General features: G+C 34.6%; 1 protein-coding gene across 2 annotated transcripts; it reads right to left on the bottom strand.

The window, feature by feature from the left end:
- Positions 1-360: 360 nt before the first annotated feature.
- grap2a (GRB2 related adaptor protein 2a) lies at positions 361-15,476 on the bottom strand. Of its 2 annotated transcripts, none has more exons than XM_067476909.1 (8): positions 15,285-15,476; positions 9,136-9,222; positions 8,945-9,036; positions 8,433-8,552; positions 6,214-6,403; positions 3,846-3,938; positions 2,754-2,870; positions 361-2,098 (listed from the first exon to the last, which is right to left on the bottom strand). In XM_067476909.1, the coding sequence occupies exons 2-8, from the start codon at positions 9,211-9,213 to the stop codon at positions 1,919-1,921; spliced, it is 870 nt and encodes a 289-aa protein (XP_067333010.1). In that variant the 5' UTR covers positions 9,214-9,222; positions 15,285-15,476; the 3' UTR covers positions 361-1,918. The 2 variants fall into 2 exon arrangements, with proteins under 2 accessions (XP_067333010.1, XP_067333009.1); XM_067476908.1 differs by having other exon boundaries at positions 9,136-9,289; positions 15,285-15,475.
- Positions 15,477-16,829: the final 1,353 nt, after the last annotated feature.

The following is a 16,829-nucleotide window of genomic DNA, read 5'->3' as shown; positions in this document are numbered from 1 at the left end:
GATCCTGGGGGCCTTAGGGCTCCGAGTTGTTGACTTCTAACAGTTTACCACATTTTGCACTGTATAGGGCTGTGTAGCTGCAGACTGCACAGAGTGGTCATGCTGACCCTTGTCTTCCATAATATTTTTAAGACCAGAGTTAATGTTCTGGTTGATCAGTGTACAGTACATGTTCACTTTATTAGGTACACCTGTTAAATTTAATCCAACTGTAAAGTCTGCTTTAATGGCACTTTTTTTTGTTAAAATTGTCATAGTATTGTTATACTGCACTGACTTGTGCTTAAAAAGGTGATTTTTTTTTAACTTCCCAGCAGAATTTTAGACAACATTTACACAAATTAGTAAAAATAATGTAAATTAATATTCAAGTGACTTTATTTCAGTATTCTGTGTGGCCACACCCATGAAAAGGGTATTAATCCAACACTAATGGAGTCAATGCAGTACAATATGTCCTCAAAAATGATCATCCCAGTAAAATTTACAAATTTTCAACAATTTCACAACATCTGAACAAAACAAGCTTTACAGGTGAATCAATTATATCAAAACGGTTGTATTAAATTGTTCTTTATGTATCCAATAAGGTGGCCAATGCAAGTGTAATACACAGTTGTTCCCTAAATCATCAGCAGACCACTGAAATGAGTTCAATTAGAGATTGAAACCTCACACATACACAGAGTCTTCCAGGGTGAAGAAGGTGCTACTTTTAAACATCAAGACATTAGATTAGGACTGACAAATACCAACAAGGGTTTTTACTAAGGTTCAGGGCACTTTAGGTGTTCAGCTTATCCATCACACAAGTCCATCAGGGAGGCATCTGAGTCATAAAAAAAAACTACTGTATATTTCACAGACATAGGGAACAAGGCCTCCAGTAACAGTTGGTGTGACACCCAGAGTCCTGATCTTATTATGGACTTGGTCTGGGACGAAATTAGATGACACTGTCCCAGTTTAACAGAGAACTGATACCATTTCAAAAGCAAAGGTCAGTAACACCATTACAAGAGTTTCTGTTTTCTATATATTTAGTTAACAAAATGCCATGTAGTTATTTTTCTTTGGTAGTTGAAGATGTGCACTACCAATTCTGTGAGGGTGCAAAAATGGCTGATGAATCACTACAGCATGTTTTATTTTGAAAGCCAACTCTCCTCACTTCTTGTCCATGTTTAGCTGCCAACCTGCAGGTGAACATTCATTCATTGAGATGTGCTTGATATTGCAAAACAACTAAAGAAAGCCCTTAATAAATCAGTTTCAGGGTTTCACAGAAATGTCAAAAACTATCTTCATCTATCTTATAGGAAATACAATTCCCTACAGGAGAATAAAAGCAGCAAATCCCTATGCTGATGCCTGTTCTGTCTGAATTTCCCAGGAAGCCCTCATGATTTGTGTATAAATGTATATTCCATGTCAGTGAGCAGCAAGAAAGTTACACATCTATGTAAGGGATCAGGACTTCTACAGAAATCTTTTATACAAGACCTTTGTGGTATAAATATCACTACACTTACAGCATGAGCACAGTCAGTCAATTAATCCGCAGTCTGACCAACAAGGATTTTGTAAATAAATACCTGCTAACAGACACATAATACAAGTGAAGAAACATTCCTCAGAGCCATCTGCCATCCTGTGTACCACTTTAGCAAAAACCAGATTATAGGATAGGTCTGTGCTCCACAAATGTTCAATGAAACCTGAACAAGCACCATGCTGAGCAGTATACACATCTGAAAATACTAAGTGACTCACAGTCCTGTGGTCACCGGTGCACTGTGAAGTGTTGACATGCGTTGCAGAGGTTAGATGATTCAAAAACACATATTCTGGGCCACTGCATCTGTAGAGCAAGTCTGAATATGCACAGGCATATGGGTGAATCACCTGTGGCGTTTTCTCAGAGTGGTATTGTGTAGTTAGCAGGAAACAGCCCACTTTTCCCTCGCAGCCTCCCCTTCCACCACGACGCATCAGAGTTATCCAGCACTTCGATAATGTCTCCGGCACTGAAACCGAGTTCATCATCTTCCTCTGCAGCAAAGTCATACAGCGCCCGAACCTGCATTGCAGATGGCCTCTGAGGGACAGTGTAGGGAAAGCAAACACTGATCAATACCAGAAAATGTAATCTGTGATTATACTGGACTTTTCTGAAGAGACAATCTTTTTCTGATCATTTATATTGACAAACATTTTTTTTTGTTTTGTTTTGTTTTTTTACAGTTATAGACAGATGAATCTGAAATAACATTTCAAGTACTGTCTGTATATGCTAAATATAACGTGTATATATTTTAAAATAATCATGTTACACATATGCTGTAGTATATTACTATTACTGTACAGACTAGAACAGTAGATTGTCAATTATATTTAGACATTAAATAAAATTATAAAATGATCATATTTGTTTTTTTGAACATGCATCCTGGTTTGGTGATTTCTGTGAAGTTGCTAATATAACACCACAATTTCCCTACAGTAGTTATCAGCCTTGTAAAATGTAAATGCAAAGCTTATAAATCAGAGGAAAGTGCTTTCAGAAAGGTTGCAGTTTCCCCTCAGTGTTTTCTATGTAAAGAGCTTTCCAGATTTTATTATTTGGTTTTCAACAGTAAATAGAAAATGTACATGTTTTGCAAAATGTTGATCTCAATCATCTCATATTTAATTGAAATTGTATTTATATAGTAGCACTAAATCCCTGTATAATGTTTACCATGCAAACTGACCTGAGAGGGGGGCATGGTTTCAGATGTGCGACGGGAGGTAAGAGCAGGGCTAATGGGGCTACTTCGTCCTGTGTGACCGATTGTGTGAGCTCGCTCCTCCAGACCCGCTCTCTTAGCCTAGAAAAGAGGGACAAACACTATGACTTTGCTTTCAATATCTGTAGGCTCAAATTGCCACCTATTCTATGGTTGTAATGGTAAACAGGAGTGATTTCAACCAGCAGAACTTCTACCCCCCAAAGGTTAATTTTGCAGGCATCAGGTCTAAAAAAAAAAAAAAAATTCAACAAAAGAAAACATCATATATATGCAATTACTAAATATAACTGCATTAAACTAGTTAGCAAAGAAGTTTAGAAATAGCTAAAAGATGCATAGTTGAAAAAAGTACAAATGTCATGGATAAACCTTCCAAATTGGTAGCTTAAAGTAATAGGCAAGCAGTTGCAACAAATGGTACAAATGGTTAAACTAAACTATGAATACACAGTTGACAAGTAGGTCACACAAAGAGTTGTAACATGTTTGTGTAAAAAGTAGGATGAACCAAAGCCTCCTAAAAGCGGAATTATACTTCTCCGTCAATATATGAAACGGCAGCATGGACCTATGCAGAGAAAGGAAATTATGGGTAATCTACAATATTAATAGTCAATAGGTAAACTGCTATTTGTCTGTTTCTTTATCAGGACTCCAAAATATTTTAGGGTCAAGACCATAAATACATCAAAAATAGATTCTTATATTTGTGTGCCTGGGACAAAACAGAAGAAAGTACATTTTTTCACCCCCTATTCACAAAGCTTACATAACCTATCCTTATCTACCAACTCCCTGAGCCAATGGGAGGGTACCTGTTCTCAATTGGGCAACTAAAGACCTTTGATTTCTTGATGAAGTCCAACTTAACACAAGGTTCAGTATCATAAGCATGCTTACGTTGATTATTATTTCTGTAATTCTGGTGTCAATGTTACATAATTTATCCATTTTTCCTTAAATGCAGAATGTTAGATATCCTGTTTAATTTAAAATTAACACATTATTAACATGATGGGTGACTAATAAATATTGGGAAGCAGTGGTAAATACCAGCTGGCTGTGAGGCTGGTCTGAAGCTCTACGTGGTGTAGCAGCAATGGCTGCAGCTGCGTTGCGTTGTTCAGGCAAACTTCCCCTCTTCACCTGAGTAAAACAAACAGGAAGCAGATAACAGCACTCCGTTACATCAAAACAGGTACATCAGGAATAACAGTAAAGTAATAAACTACAGTCCAATTTCCAGTTATAAGCTCATATCAAAATCATTTCATAGTTTTAAAGATGTTTTTATTCTTTTATTCTTCTAAAGATACACTGAAAAACATATGTAACTCAGTTGTCCATGTATGACTTACGAACTTTAAGAACACTTGAACGACAAGAAATTATGCCCACCCCCCTAAATTAATACAGTATTCAAAATCCAAGACTGGATGCAAAAGCCTATATAAATTTTTGTCTAATACTACCCATTCTGGCATTTTGACAGTAAATATGTTTTGTAGCATTCCCATGTTTAAATTAAAAGCAGACGTGAGAGGTGGGGAGGTCTTTCAATACATCACTACTAAGCTAACGTTAACTCCATTTGCAGAAAAGGTAGGACACTAAATTAAAAATCTAAATTATAGGAAAATGCAGTACCTTGCAAACTACATGAAAAATGTTTTATTTTAATCAGGGCGAAAACTAAATATCAAACCTTGAAACTAAATGACTTCTCGGTTTCAACATTTAATGTTGCCTTTGTTCCATTTACAGTCATCAAGAAGTTAAAAATGATTCTCTTAATGTTTTGCCTTTGATGTGCATGTAGATACAACAATTTCAACTTATAAAATAACTGAATATCATTTAACAGTTTAAATTTCTTAACAGCGTCAAGATCTTGACCAGACGTACATTAAATTTTGTCCACCTTTAGAAAAATAAAATAAAATAACTTTTTTACAGAAACACACTGTAGCTCCTCTGCTCACGGTCCTTAAACCACGTCTTTTTTCTAGCTTCTTCTTTGGTTTCATTTCCTTTTTCTAGCACTTCTCCTTTACATGATCATTCAGTAGCATGACAACATGTGGTCTGTCACTGCCTCTAATCGCTCATCGTCTTACTGTTTGTTTCATGCATTGACTGAAGTTTGATTTCTTGTAGCTTTTTGTAGACAAACTGCTGTGATCTCATTTGCTTTAAATGGTTATTTTGATTTTTTTTCTAAAATGTCTTAAAATAGTTACTGCAATTAAATTAATCTGGTACAGCACTAATGGTCAGTTTTTAGAAGATGTGTTTAATTACAAACATAAGCACTTTTTAATGTAGCAATAAACAGGCTCTGAGCTACTTTATTAATCTTGCATACAACTGTATACCACCTGTGAACACATGCTGGTAAATAATACCGTTTTAACCGATTAATTACTCAAAAAAAAAAAAAAAAAAAAACCTTAGTTGCACCCCAACAAGTGTGACATCTCAGAGTACCATGAAAGCACATTTCAGCAGATTTAAATAAAGAACTGTCATAACACACTAACTATCTGAGCTTTTTTAGATCTAGATTGCATTAGATTTGCTCTTTTATAAAAACAAACAGACAAACAGACACTAAATATACGTATTTAAATTGTACCACAAACTAGGGGAAATCAAAGCTGGATCAAACTAAAAACAGCTTAAATTCAGCATGAGACAGACCATGAGGAATGTAAAATAAAATACACCTCTATACTTTAGAACACAAACTCTTTAAAACTGAAACATGGATTCATGGACAAACTTCCCAAACTCACGATAGTAACATCTGCTGCGTCTCAAAACCAGAAGCAGTTAGTTTTGAAAGTAGATTTTCCTCATTTGATCTTACATCTGACATTATCAGTCAGACACTTGACTATTGATCCGTTACTTTTAAAAACCTGCAATAATGTGTTAGCTTTTTAGACATTTATAAATGTCCTGATAACGGTTGATAAAAGCACATTTTACTTCACTAAAAATGGCACTCATTGGCATGAACAGTCAAGGGTTGCTACTTCTTAAGAGTGAATATTTTAAATAACATTTGGATCAAGTCTGATTTTTTTTTGTAGTAAGATCAAATAATAAATCATTGTAATTTTGTAGCTGGCAGATTAATCCATAATAAAAACCTGTTGTTTACAGGCCAAAATATCCATTTTATATTGTCTGTAAACAGGCTGGATAATCCTGACAGACAGATCTACAAAGCATCATATAAATGCATAAATGTTTTAATTTATACATAGTCATTAGACATGCAGAGCAACATCGCTTCAAGAAACAATTCACATAATTAGGTTATTAGGTTTTGGCGATTAATAAACTATAAAGTATACATAGGTTTGTTTAGGCAAACAGCAAATCAAAAGCTACATACAACTGAAAAGCATCTTACCGACTGGGTCAGGGCGGTGGTCCTACTATCTGAGCTGCCATCATTGAGATAAATCTCCCTGGTCTTGGAGATGGAGGTAGACTTATAGAAGTCCACCAGCTTGTTCAGGGAGATGAACTTCTCAGACCACAGGAAGTACTGGCCTTTGTTATCTCTCATTACTCTGAAGTGCTGAACGTCATTTTCATGCCTGAGGAAAGATAAAGCCTCTGGATCACACAAGCACACAGGATGCAGAGATATAATGCATATGCAAAAATGTAAATGTTATGCTAAAAGGAGGTTTTATTTAAACAAGGCCACTCAAACTGAGCCATTGTGCCTGTGCAAAATGTCTGAAAACCACATGCGTTTCAGAAATAAATCCTTAATTGCACATATAAAAAACAAAAACGGTAATATGGTTACAGCAGGAAAGAGCTTTTGCAATTACATGTGTAGACCTTTTGAGTAACTTCTTAAAACCCACATGGTATCTCTCGAGGTTTGTGGTTCGGTGCGTTCATATTGCCCCTATACAACCTTTACAACCTTTACCCTCCAGACAAAATAATAGACTGGGGAGGGGGGGGGGGGGATTCTTGATTGGCTGAGGTAAAATGCAAACAGAATGGGCAAGTTGATCATGATGTACTGTACATGTTCAGAGTTTGCGGTATCTGATATAAATGTTGCTATATTTTATGTTGTTCAATATATCGAGCTGTAAATGCCATCTTTGGATATTGAACCCAAATTTCCTCAGTACAAAAACAAATAAGTTGACCTTGCTGATCAAATACTTTTATAGGGGACTGTATTCAACAGTGTTTAAGGATAAGGGATGTTTTACATTTATTCCACCTGCTCCACCACTTTTTAACTCCAGGGGATCAAAGAATGCAAGTGTAAAATAGCTGGATGAGGAATGACTCAGTGTTTCCTCGATTCCTGGACTGTATCCTCAGCTGGATTGTCCTCTGCTGGTCAGTGTACAAAATTACAACATCAAAGCTGTAACCTCTTGGCGTTAATGGAGATCCTTAACACCTATCAGACACTTAACTGGATACATATATGCTATGATGTTTAAAATTAATGCATACAGTAGAAGATGTTGTCCCCATTATCTTGCATATTCTGCAGGGTCACAAAAACGCCATCAAAGCAGTAGATGCTTTTAGCAGCATTCTAATTTAGCTGGTTATTGTCAAGCAAATTCACATTTGGATCATGTATACAGTTAAGTTGCTTATTTCTGAACACCAAAATACATTTAATTAAGAAACCATGTTTTGTTTAAAGTTAAGTCAGCTGCATACAAAACTGTCTATGACACATACAGATATAAAAACACAAAGATTATTATGCCAACTCAACATTGGAAAAACCAAAGATTTAATACATGCTGCAGGTTAAGTAAACTAACTTAACCTTGTGTTGGAAGGCTACCACAACCTCTAAGATACTGCTACACTCTTCCTGTCTTGTTTATTCTCCCTCCGCTTCTGCAGCTGTCCCCTGGTTGTAAATATATGAAGCTGCAGAGTTGCAGCACATGAGAAACTAAGGCAGCAAGGTGATGAGTCAGATTTAACCCCATTTATAGTACCGAGGGGAAGTACAGCTTTAATGTTTCTCAGTAAATAAGGCTATAAACTATTTTTGACAGACATTTAAACAGATCATTATGTGTTATAAAATTATCAAAACACCACAAGACCAGCAAATATCTAAATTCAATATATTACAAAGACGTGGGAATGTTTTTTAAAACATAACCACAAAAGCCTCTAAAATCAGCTTTTAGTCTTAGCTGTTTCTGACTGTGATGATCATCACATCTTTAATAAACCTGATTCATGTTTCCACACTATGACATGTTTCCAAACTAAATTTATGAATAGACCAATCTAAATTATCCCACTTTTCCCATCCAAAGAAGTGCCTTGTTCAGTCGGAAACATCAGTTCAGTTGGATCATCATCTTGCTGTTTTGTCTGTTATACATATGCAATGTCTGTACAGCCCAAGCCATGACACTACTACCTCCACCATGCTTCATGATTAGCTTGTTTGATTTGGACCAAGAGCTGAACCAATTTTCTCTACATTGTGGCCTTTCATTCACTTTGATATCGGTTTATCTTTTACTTGCTTGTTTTTGCAATACTTGCATTCATTATTTTCCTCTCTTTTCTTAGATTCAGAATGTCTTTTCTGCTCAATTAGAAACTCACTTGACAGAGATGGAGAAGTCCCCAGGAGAGGTTTGGGACCCTCGAATCACAAATTCTCCCACACCTTTTTGTCTCAGGTATTCTTCTGCAGCATTGCGACTGGTGTTCTCCTGAAACCACCTGAAAACACAGACAGCAAGCCTATGATGCTTGTGCTTGGCTGAACCACACCTACAGCCAGTCACTTAACCTACTGCATTTTCTCGTTAACGAACAGTTTTGGCCCAAGATGATATAAACCTACCCAGGTATACTTTTTGTAAGCAAATCCAAATGAGACTGAACTAATTTGACAGAGGCAAAAACTATAACATAGCAACTTGCTCATCATTCAACTTTTATGTCCACCTGTTGCACAAAAAAATAAATAAATAAATAAAAGTGATATTGGGATCTTAAAATGGTTTGCATGAGGGCATTTCAGCATTTGTTTTGTCAGATATAATTTTAATTAGAGTAACAAATCTACAACCAGAACCACACTTTGTTTGATAACTTAAACCATCTCTTACTTTGGAGTCTGCATTTCAATGTAGTTTTGTGGTACGAATCCTTCCTGTCCATTCATCTCTGCTTTATACCAATCATCTTGAGGGCTTATAATCTAATTAGAAAGAGGAAAAAGGTGTAATAAAGTAGTTGCTGTAATATAATAATTTGAAGTCACAGTAATAGAATTCTCTATTAATCAACATTGACTGACCTTAAGTATATCTCCCTTTCTGAAGCTGAGCTCATCATCTGCTGTTGCAGTAAAGTCATATTTTCCTCTGGCTTCCATTGCGACCAGCTAAAGCATCAAAAAGATTTTGAATAAGAAGAAAGAGTACAGCAACCAGGCAGCCTGCAAGAGTTTCCTATGGATGGGATAAGAGACATAAAATAAAGATCTGCAGTTTGTTAAGGCAAGTTAAGATCATATCTGAGAGCAGAGACATTTCTCCCTCTGTGGTGTTGATGAGCATAAGCTGATACCAGCACTGTTTTTAGAATATTTACTAGCTGTAGGTTGGAAAGAGTCAAAAGATTATCTTAACAAAGAGACAAGAAAGTAACAAGATAATGATGCGAAGTATTTCAAACGCAACTGATGGATATTAAGGCAATTAGAAGTGATAATTGGTTTGTCAGCGGTGAGAAAATTACATGTTCTAGAATTTCTTATTTTCAAAGTTACAGTCTGTAACTTTGAAAATAAAACATTTTCATGGAGCTAGGTTACATGCTATAGCAAAGATGTAAAGGTGAACTGGTTTAGGATATTCAAATGTAAACATTTTATGGCCGTCTAATGGGTTCCTGGAAACACAATTATAAAACATAGGGATAGATATCAACTGTGCCGACTGACTCATTTACATCTAAATAGTATTCTACAACGTATGTTAACACATCACTGTAGCATAGAAAGGTACTTTTCACCACAAACGAAGAGTTAATAGTCAACATGTTTAATATAACTGCTTAAATTTGTGAAACATTTGTTTCGACGGGACCCATTTGAAGAAAAGACATTAAAGCATATGAGACACAAACACCACTAACGTACGTTATTACTCTCAACCATGAGAGTTCCTGGCACTGAAACACAGCTATCAAGTTGCAAGCTCTCAATAAGAATTAAATCACAAATTAACAGTAAAAGAACTGGAAGTTTTTGATTGTTATGCATTTTCTAAATAGGAAGAGACACACTTCCCCATTTGCTACTGTTTAACTACAGATGCACAAACAGGATGGGGAAGCAGAGGTCACCTTCTTATTAAAAATATTATTTGCAAATTGAAGAAGTCATGTGAATTGTATTTATCAGTTTTCTTAACATAGTAACAAGACAAGGTTTATTATCAGATCAATGTTAAACCATCAGTTCCACACCACCTGTCCTTAGACTCTTAAAGCACCTAAACTTCTGAACCATGGATAAACTGTTGAATTAAAATTACAGTGAGGATTCCATGACTGTCATTACCATATCTTTGGTGTAACTTTTTGATTATTTTTCCCACAGACATGAATAAATTTAACTCTGTAAATCTGTGGTTACGGAGTGAAGGATGTGGTAAGTTATAGTAAAAAAACTGAGTTCACTTTAGTCATGCAGCTGTACAGCCCCTTTTTTTTTTTTTTTTTTTTGTTTTACAACTTTTTTTTTTTGAATTTAGGTACTGGTATCTGCAAGATTCCCACTATATTCCTTTTTGGCAAACCAACACAAGATTCATCCCCTTTTTATCTAGGCATACACTTCTTGAAATAAAATCAATTATTTTATAATTGAACTTTTGGATTTTGTCTTTTTTGAACGTAAAAAGACAAGTTTTAAACAAAACCTAAATAGACAAAAAAGTTAAAAGCATGTAGTCACGACAAATCAAAATCTGTCCATACTGCATTTGCATTTGCTAAGGAATATATATTAACGAATATGCTAAATACTTAAAAACAGCCAGGTAAATACTATATAGTGAATGATAACACTAGTAGTTACTGTAAAACAGCAAAAAAATAAATGAAAGAATTAAGTCTTAAAAAGACTAACAATCACTAGAAAAACAACAACGTCATGGAGGAGCTGTCAAATAACTAAATGTTTTGGATAAGCTGTTAAAACAGTTAAGTCATAAATAAACTTAAATAGCTAAAAGTCATGAATACAGGAAATTGATACAATTCATCACCTTTAGTCTAGATACTACAAATGACCTTCAGTTACCTATTAAAAAAAATAACTTGATGGAGGACCAATAGTCACTGAGTTGTACATTGATTTTTCCCCAAAAGTATTTTCAGCTATTTGTGTCACCTAAATCTTCATATAAAAAGTTCTGAGGTTTTAAGGTCTAAAACGTAAGATACTCGTTTAACTGTAAGAGATCCCACAGACAGTTTTAGTAAATAAGCTGCTTACCTGAAATCTAATCTAAACTGTAATATCAAACTAACGATCTGTAATATCTGAGATCAACTTGTAATGACTGATGTAAAGGTCTTAGCGATCAGAATGTCAAAACTAAAAGGAGGATTCCGGGAAAGTAGGACAGGACTACTCTTTGAATAGAGAGTAGGCAAACTACAGTAATAGAGTATTCTGGGTAAAGTCGTTGTTGTTTTGATTTAGTTCAAGAGATCCTTTAAAAAATGTTCTGTTTTGTGTTCATTAGGAGTCAGCGCTCAATTATCAAATCTAAAAACATTAGGAATAACTGCGCACATGAATAGATAAATAAATAGATAAACAATTAGTCAAAAAGAGACAAAACATTTGAAGTTAAACTCTTTGTCATCTGTGGCAATACAGGACGAACCACAAAGGCGCTGGCAGGGAGCTGGTCAGCATTTCTGCAAAAACATAAGTCAAGACACGAGTGGTTTTCCTGAGCTTGAGCTCAGCCTTTCAACACTTTTCATTGAAGTGCCTATTTAGTTTACAGACAAAACAGAAAATGCTAGATTATGATAAAATTTAATATTTCTTTCCTTAACAATACTCATTTCAATTATTAAGCGATTGTCAAACTTGTCACCAATTGTTTATTTTGGACTGGAAGCATCAGGAAGTCGCTCATCGTCTTTGTGAGTTTCTTTAATAGATTTGTATGTTTTTTTTGTTGTCACAATCCGAGCCATTATAGAGGAAGTTCATATCACCATGTGGCATGTTTTCAGTGTTGATAACAAGTAACTACAATTATTTGTATCAGATGTAAGAAGTGTTGCTTGCAGTGTTGCATTAAGTTTCACTGTTATAAGTGCTGGTTTCTCATGTGGCACCTGCATGATAAACTGTGTGCAGAATACCAGGAAGAGAAAGGAAGCAGTTAAAACTGTTTGATTCCTTGTTCTCCATTACTGTGAAGAGGTCAATGCCTTCTGTGAATTTAGACTCAGTAGCACTGGCATCATACACAGACATTGAGTGTCCGTCAAAGATTTTTTTGAACAAGGCTCGGCTTTCTAACCAATCAGAGAAGTTCAATGATTGCTGCTTGATTCGCAAGTTTTGCATCACTTCTTATTTTCATATTTAACTTGACCTAAAGGGCTGTGCAGAGTGCAGGGGAGCGTAACACACACTAGAAGAGCGTAGCAGAGCAGGCAGATGGAGGGGTAGGTGGTACAGAGGTGGTCTCATGCTAGACCTAGCTTAGACTAACACCTGTGCAACTCACCGTAATCTAGAGCTAATGTGTGACTCTGAATCAGTTGTCCCTGATCTACCCAGCTCCCACTCTCCCTGCTCCCAGCTGAAATAAACAAGAAGCTAAAAAAAAAACAAAAAAAACAAAAACAAAAACAACCTTATAACACAACAGCAGGTTTAGCCTTGCTCTAACTTTGTTCTTTTTTTTTTTTTTTTTTTTGGTAGTTCATCTCTCTGCATTGCTTCCAGTGATATTTGAGGGATTGGAGCCCATTTCTATAAAGTAAATTTAAAAAAAGGACAATGTTTTACACAGTAACTTTAGGTTGCATATTGTAGCTTTAAGTAAAAGTACTTCTTGAGCACTTGAAATGTCCCAAATCTTTGCATTTGTATGAATCGTTGAATAATTTTACTATTATGTGCCTTGAACAGTTATTAATATGAAACCATGTAAAAGGTTTAGAGGGATATGAATTATGACAAGGAGACTTTGCCAGACACTGTTTTGTAAGGTTGACGTTAATGATTGCCTCAAATTATTCTGCAAGTTATGTTTTTGATTAATAATGTAATGGTTATTCTATTAAATGTCAAAAAACTAGGGAATAAGCACATGAAAGCAGAGCATGTTTTGAAAATCATGTACACCCAAAAAGTAAAAATTCCCCTGTAAGAAACCAAAAAAAGACTTAGAAAGTCGTTTGAAATTAAGACACTCCCATAATTACACATACTTGAAATCTGTACTACAGGATTTTGTTAACATCTGTCTCTGTGTGAGAATGCACATTACATGGACCACCGACTGTGAACCAATCCCAGTCGATCGCTCACATCTTGGTAGTGGTACAAAGATTATAAGTGCATTTACTTTAGTACTGTGCGATATATAACAATTTTAATGTACCTGTACTTTCTGAGAACTTCCAGTTTATGCAACTTTGGTACATTTCTGAGGTGAGGAACTGCAGTTTTGAATCCACTAGTACAGTACAAACTTAGACTTTACATAAAAGTCATGTCAAACTATTTTTGCATTGTTACAAATTAAAATTACTGTACTGCATATCTACAGACATGCTCATATTGAAGTGTGCAAATTGATGGGAATAATCTGATCTTACAAAATGAAAAACACAAAAATAGTAAAGCTATATCCCTCAAATAAGAACACCAACAAGTGCATATATGCAATCTGTTTGAGCACAGGGTGCAAAAGGGTGTGTAACATGTTTGCAAAGGAGCATAACTTGACAGGAGTTCAGCCACAGCTCTAGCATATAAGCGATCAAGCAGTTCATTGACCTTTGACACCATGGTGTCAAAGTGACACACATGTAGTGGATATCAACCAGTTCACCTTGATATTTAACACATATATATATATATATATATATATATATATATATATATATATATATATATATATATATATATATATATATATATATATATATATATATATATATATATATATATATATATATATATATATATATATATATATATATATATATATATATATATATATATATATATATATATATATATATACACATATATATATATATATATATATATATATATATATATATATATATATATATATATATATATATATGTGTATATATATATATATGTGTATATATATATATATATATATATATATATGTGTATATATATATATATATATATATATATATATATATATATATATATATATATATATATATATATATATATATATATATATATATATATATATATATATATATATATATATATATATATATATATATATATATTTTTTTTTTTTTTTTTAACTAATGAAATTTTGAATAACTTTGGCAAACAAGACTTCTATTGATTCTCTCTCTGTCTCTCTCTCTCTGTCACACACACCAATAATAGTTCATAAAACCACTTCCCCAAAGTAAGAGCAATGAAAACAAGACAAATTACACAATAAAATCCAGTCATTTAGCACAAGCTCCCGAAATGTATGTTTAAGCTGTGTTTGCCAGTACTTTATAACAACAACATATCAATGCAAAGACTTGGAGCGCAGCGTTAAACAATTAATTGTATATCATTCAAAAAATTGGGTGCATTGCTAAATTTAAATCCACATTTTCTTCTTTCAACTATATAAATACATATAGTGTAAGAAATTACATTAGCAGGTACCTAAGCACAAGTGGTAGAAGGGCACAAACTTAATACAAGTGAAAGTGTAAGTATTTGACTAAAAACATTATCCCCTATAAGCAGAAGTAGCGCTTCATATTCTTTACTCAAGTTAAAACATAAAAGCACACATTTTAAAATTGACTCAAGTACTTCACTAACAATTCGTTTTAAGTAGCACCGAATTGGCTTCTGTTGGAAACACGAATGTACAAGTATATTTAATATTCATTTTATTTAACACTGTCACAAAAAAAAAGGCAAAACAGGTTTTATTGAAAGACTAACATTACCCCACAAACCTGGTGCCGAACAACAATGGCACAGCTGGTAAGCTGCCAGTACAACACCCCAAAATCATACTAGGTAAAACTTCAGTAAATGTACGTGGTTATTAACCAGCTCAGCACCAGAGCATAAACGAAATAAGTAAAAGAGACAGAAGTGGACTGTTACAGTCCTTCATTTTTGCGAGCAGGTTCGGCGTGTAGCTTCTGATTACGCGTTCATTGACTTACCTTTCCTCCTCCCTGCAGTGGACTAAAACTTATTTTGCTCTCTTCTCTTCCTCACCGAAGTGGGAGCACAGCTGCATATTTGTGGGCCCCAAAAGTGTTGGCTTTATCGCAGGCTGCTGTGTCGCTCTGCCGGGTGGATAAGGCGAACGTGAAGACAGAAGTTAGACGAGCTCCGCGTCTGTGCTCTGCAAGGTTGCCTGTGGTCCGATGTTGCGAGAACCGCCTCTTTTCAAAGAAATAGTCAGCGTAACAGGAAGCGTTGTCTTCCTGGTCACCTTTCAAAGTAAAACTTCACTTGATGATGGCTTCATTTGTGGATACATGTGCTAATTTGCATTTTATGTTTAGAATAACCATTAAATTTTTTATGCTAGATGTATCTGCAGTAGTGTAGAAAGTATTTACATTTAATTCTAGTGTTAGTTATGTAATTTCATGTAGCCACATATTAAGCCAGTAATCTACATAAAGTATTGTTTCATCCCTTCCTTAGATTCGTTGGATTGTCACGCCTTACCAAAGGGACACCAGATACCACTGGAGCCCACAAAATGATCCGTAGAGGGAAAAAACGAACAGCAAAAGTCTGAAACCTAAATTCATTCACTTTTTGACTGTTATCTAAACTTTTGTTTTTACTAATATATTGGATTTATTGAACTTTTATTTAAATAAAACCACGTGAGACATTTAGGAGAAACTTCCTATTGGATGATTTGGTGATCTAGCAATTCAGAGATCTGAAATGTGAAGAATATTTAATTTTTTTTGGTTTACAACTTTGTTTACACTATAATGCATTTTCCCATTTGTTGTTTTATTTTGCATCTACAGAGCTTAGAGTTTCATTTCGTTTCCTCCTCTAGTTAGCCTGGCACAACTTCCTCATCCTTTCCTGTATTTTCACCAATATATCCTTCCTCATCTGTAAACGTTTTATCAGCGGAAGGTCGCAAATTCAGTGCTATTCAGCACTTCTGTTAAAATAGTGTAGACACAAGTGCATGTGACCAACACGAAAACATACACATCAACATGCCTATTTAAACTGGTGAGTTTTAACATCAACTAATGGCCCGAAAAACCCTATAAGACCTTTTGATTTGTAATGGACTTACTCCCTTACTATTTGACTCTCTTTAAATTGTTTTTAAATGTTTTAATGAGATATTAAAATCCTTACCTCTGATTCAGCAAAGCAGAATCACTCTAGATTTGAAAGTGATAAAGTACATAGGGAAATAATAAAATACTGTAACTCTGTAAATGCTAAAAAAAAATAATAAAAAAGATCAGGTTCATTCAGCTAATTGCAGTTTAGGAAATGTATTAAAGTTGTGGAGCTAAAGAGGTTAAGCATCTGTGTTTCAGCCACCTGTGCTAAATTAATAGAGGATATTGTTTCATTGTTCGGTGGAGCAGGTGAAAGACCTAATGTATATTCATTAATAAGACTGATGTGTGGCAGATTTACAGTCTGTCCCAGAGATTTAACACCTTCAATATGAGCTGACATTACACTTACAGTTTACATATTCTTAGATA

Source organism: Channa argus, chromosome 15 (assembly GCF_033026475.1).
Source record: "Channa argus isolate prfri chromosome 15, Channa argus male v1.0, whole genome shotgun sequence".
Lineage (NCBI taxonomy): Eukaryota > Metazoa > Chordata > Actinopteri > Anabantiformes > Channidae > Channa > Channa argus.
This window is presented reverse-complemented; position numbering and strand designations above follow the sequence as displayed.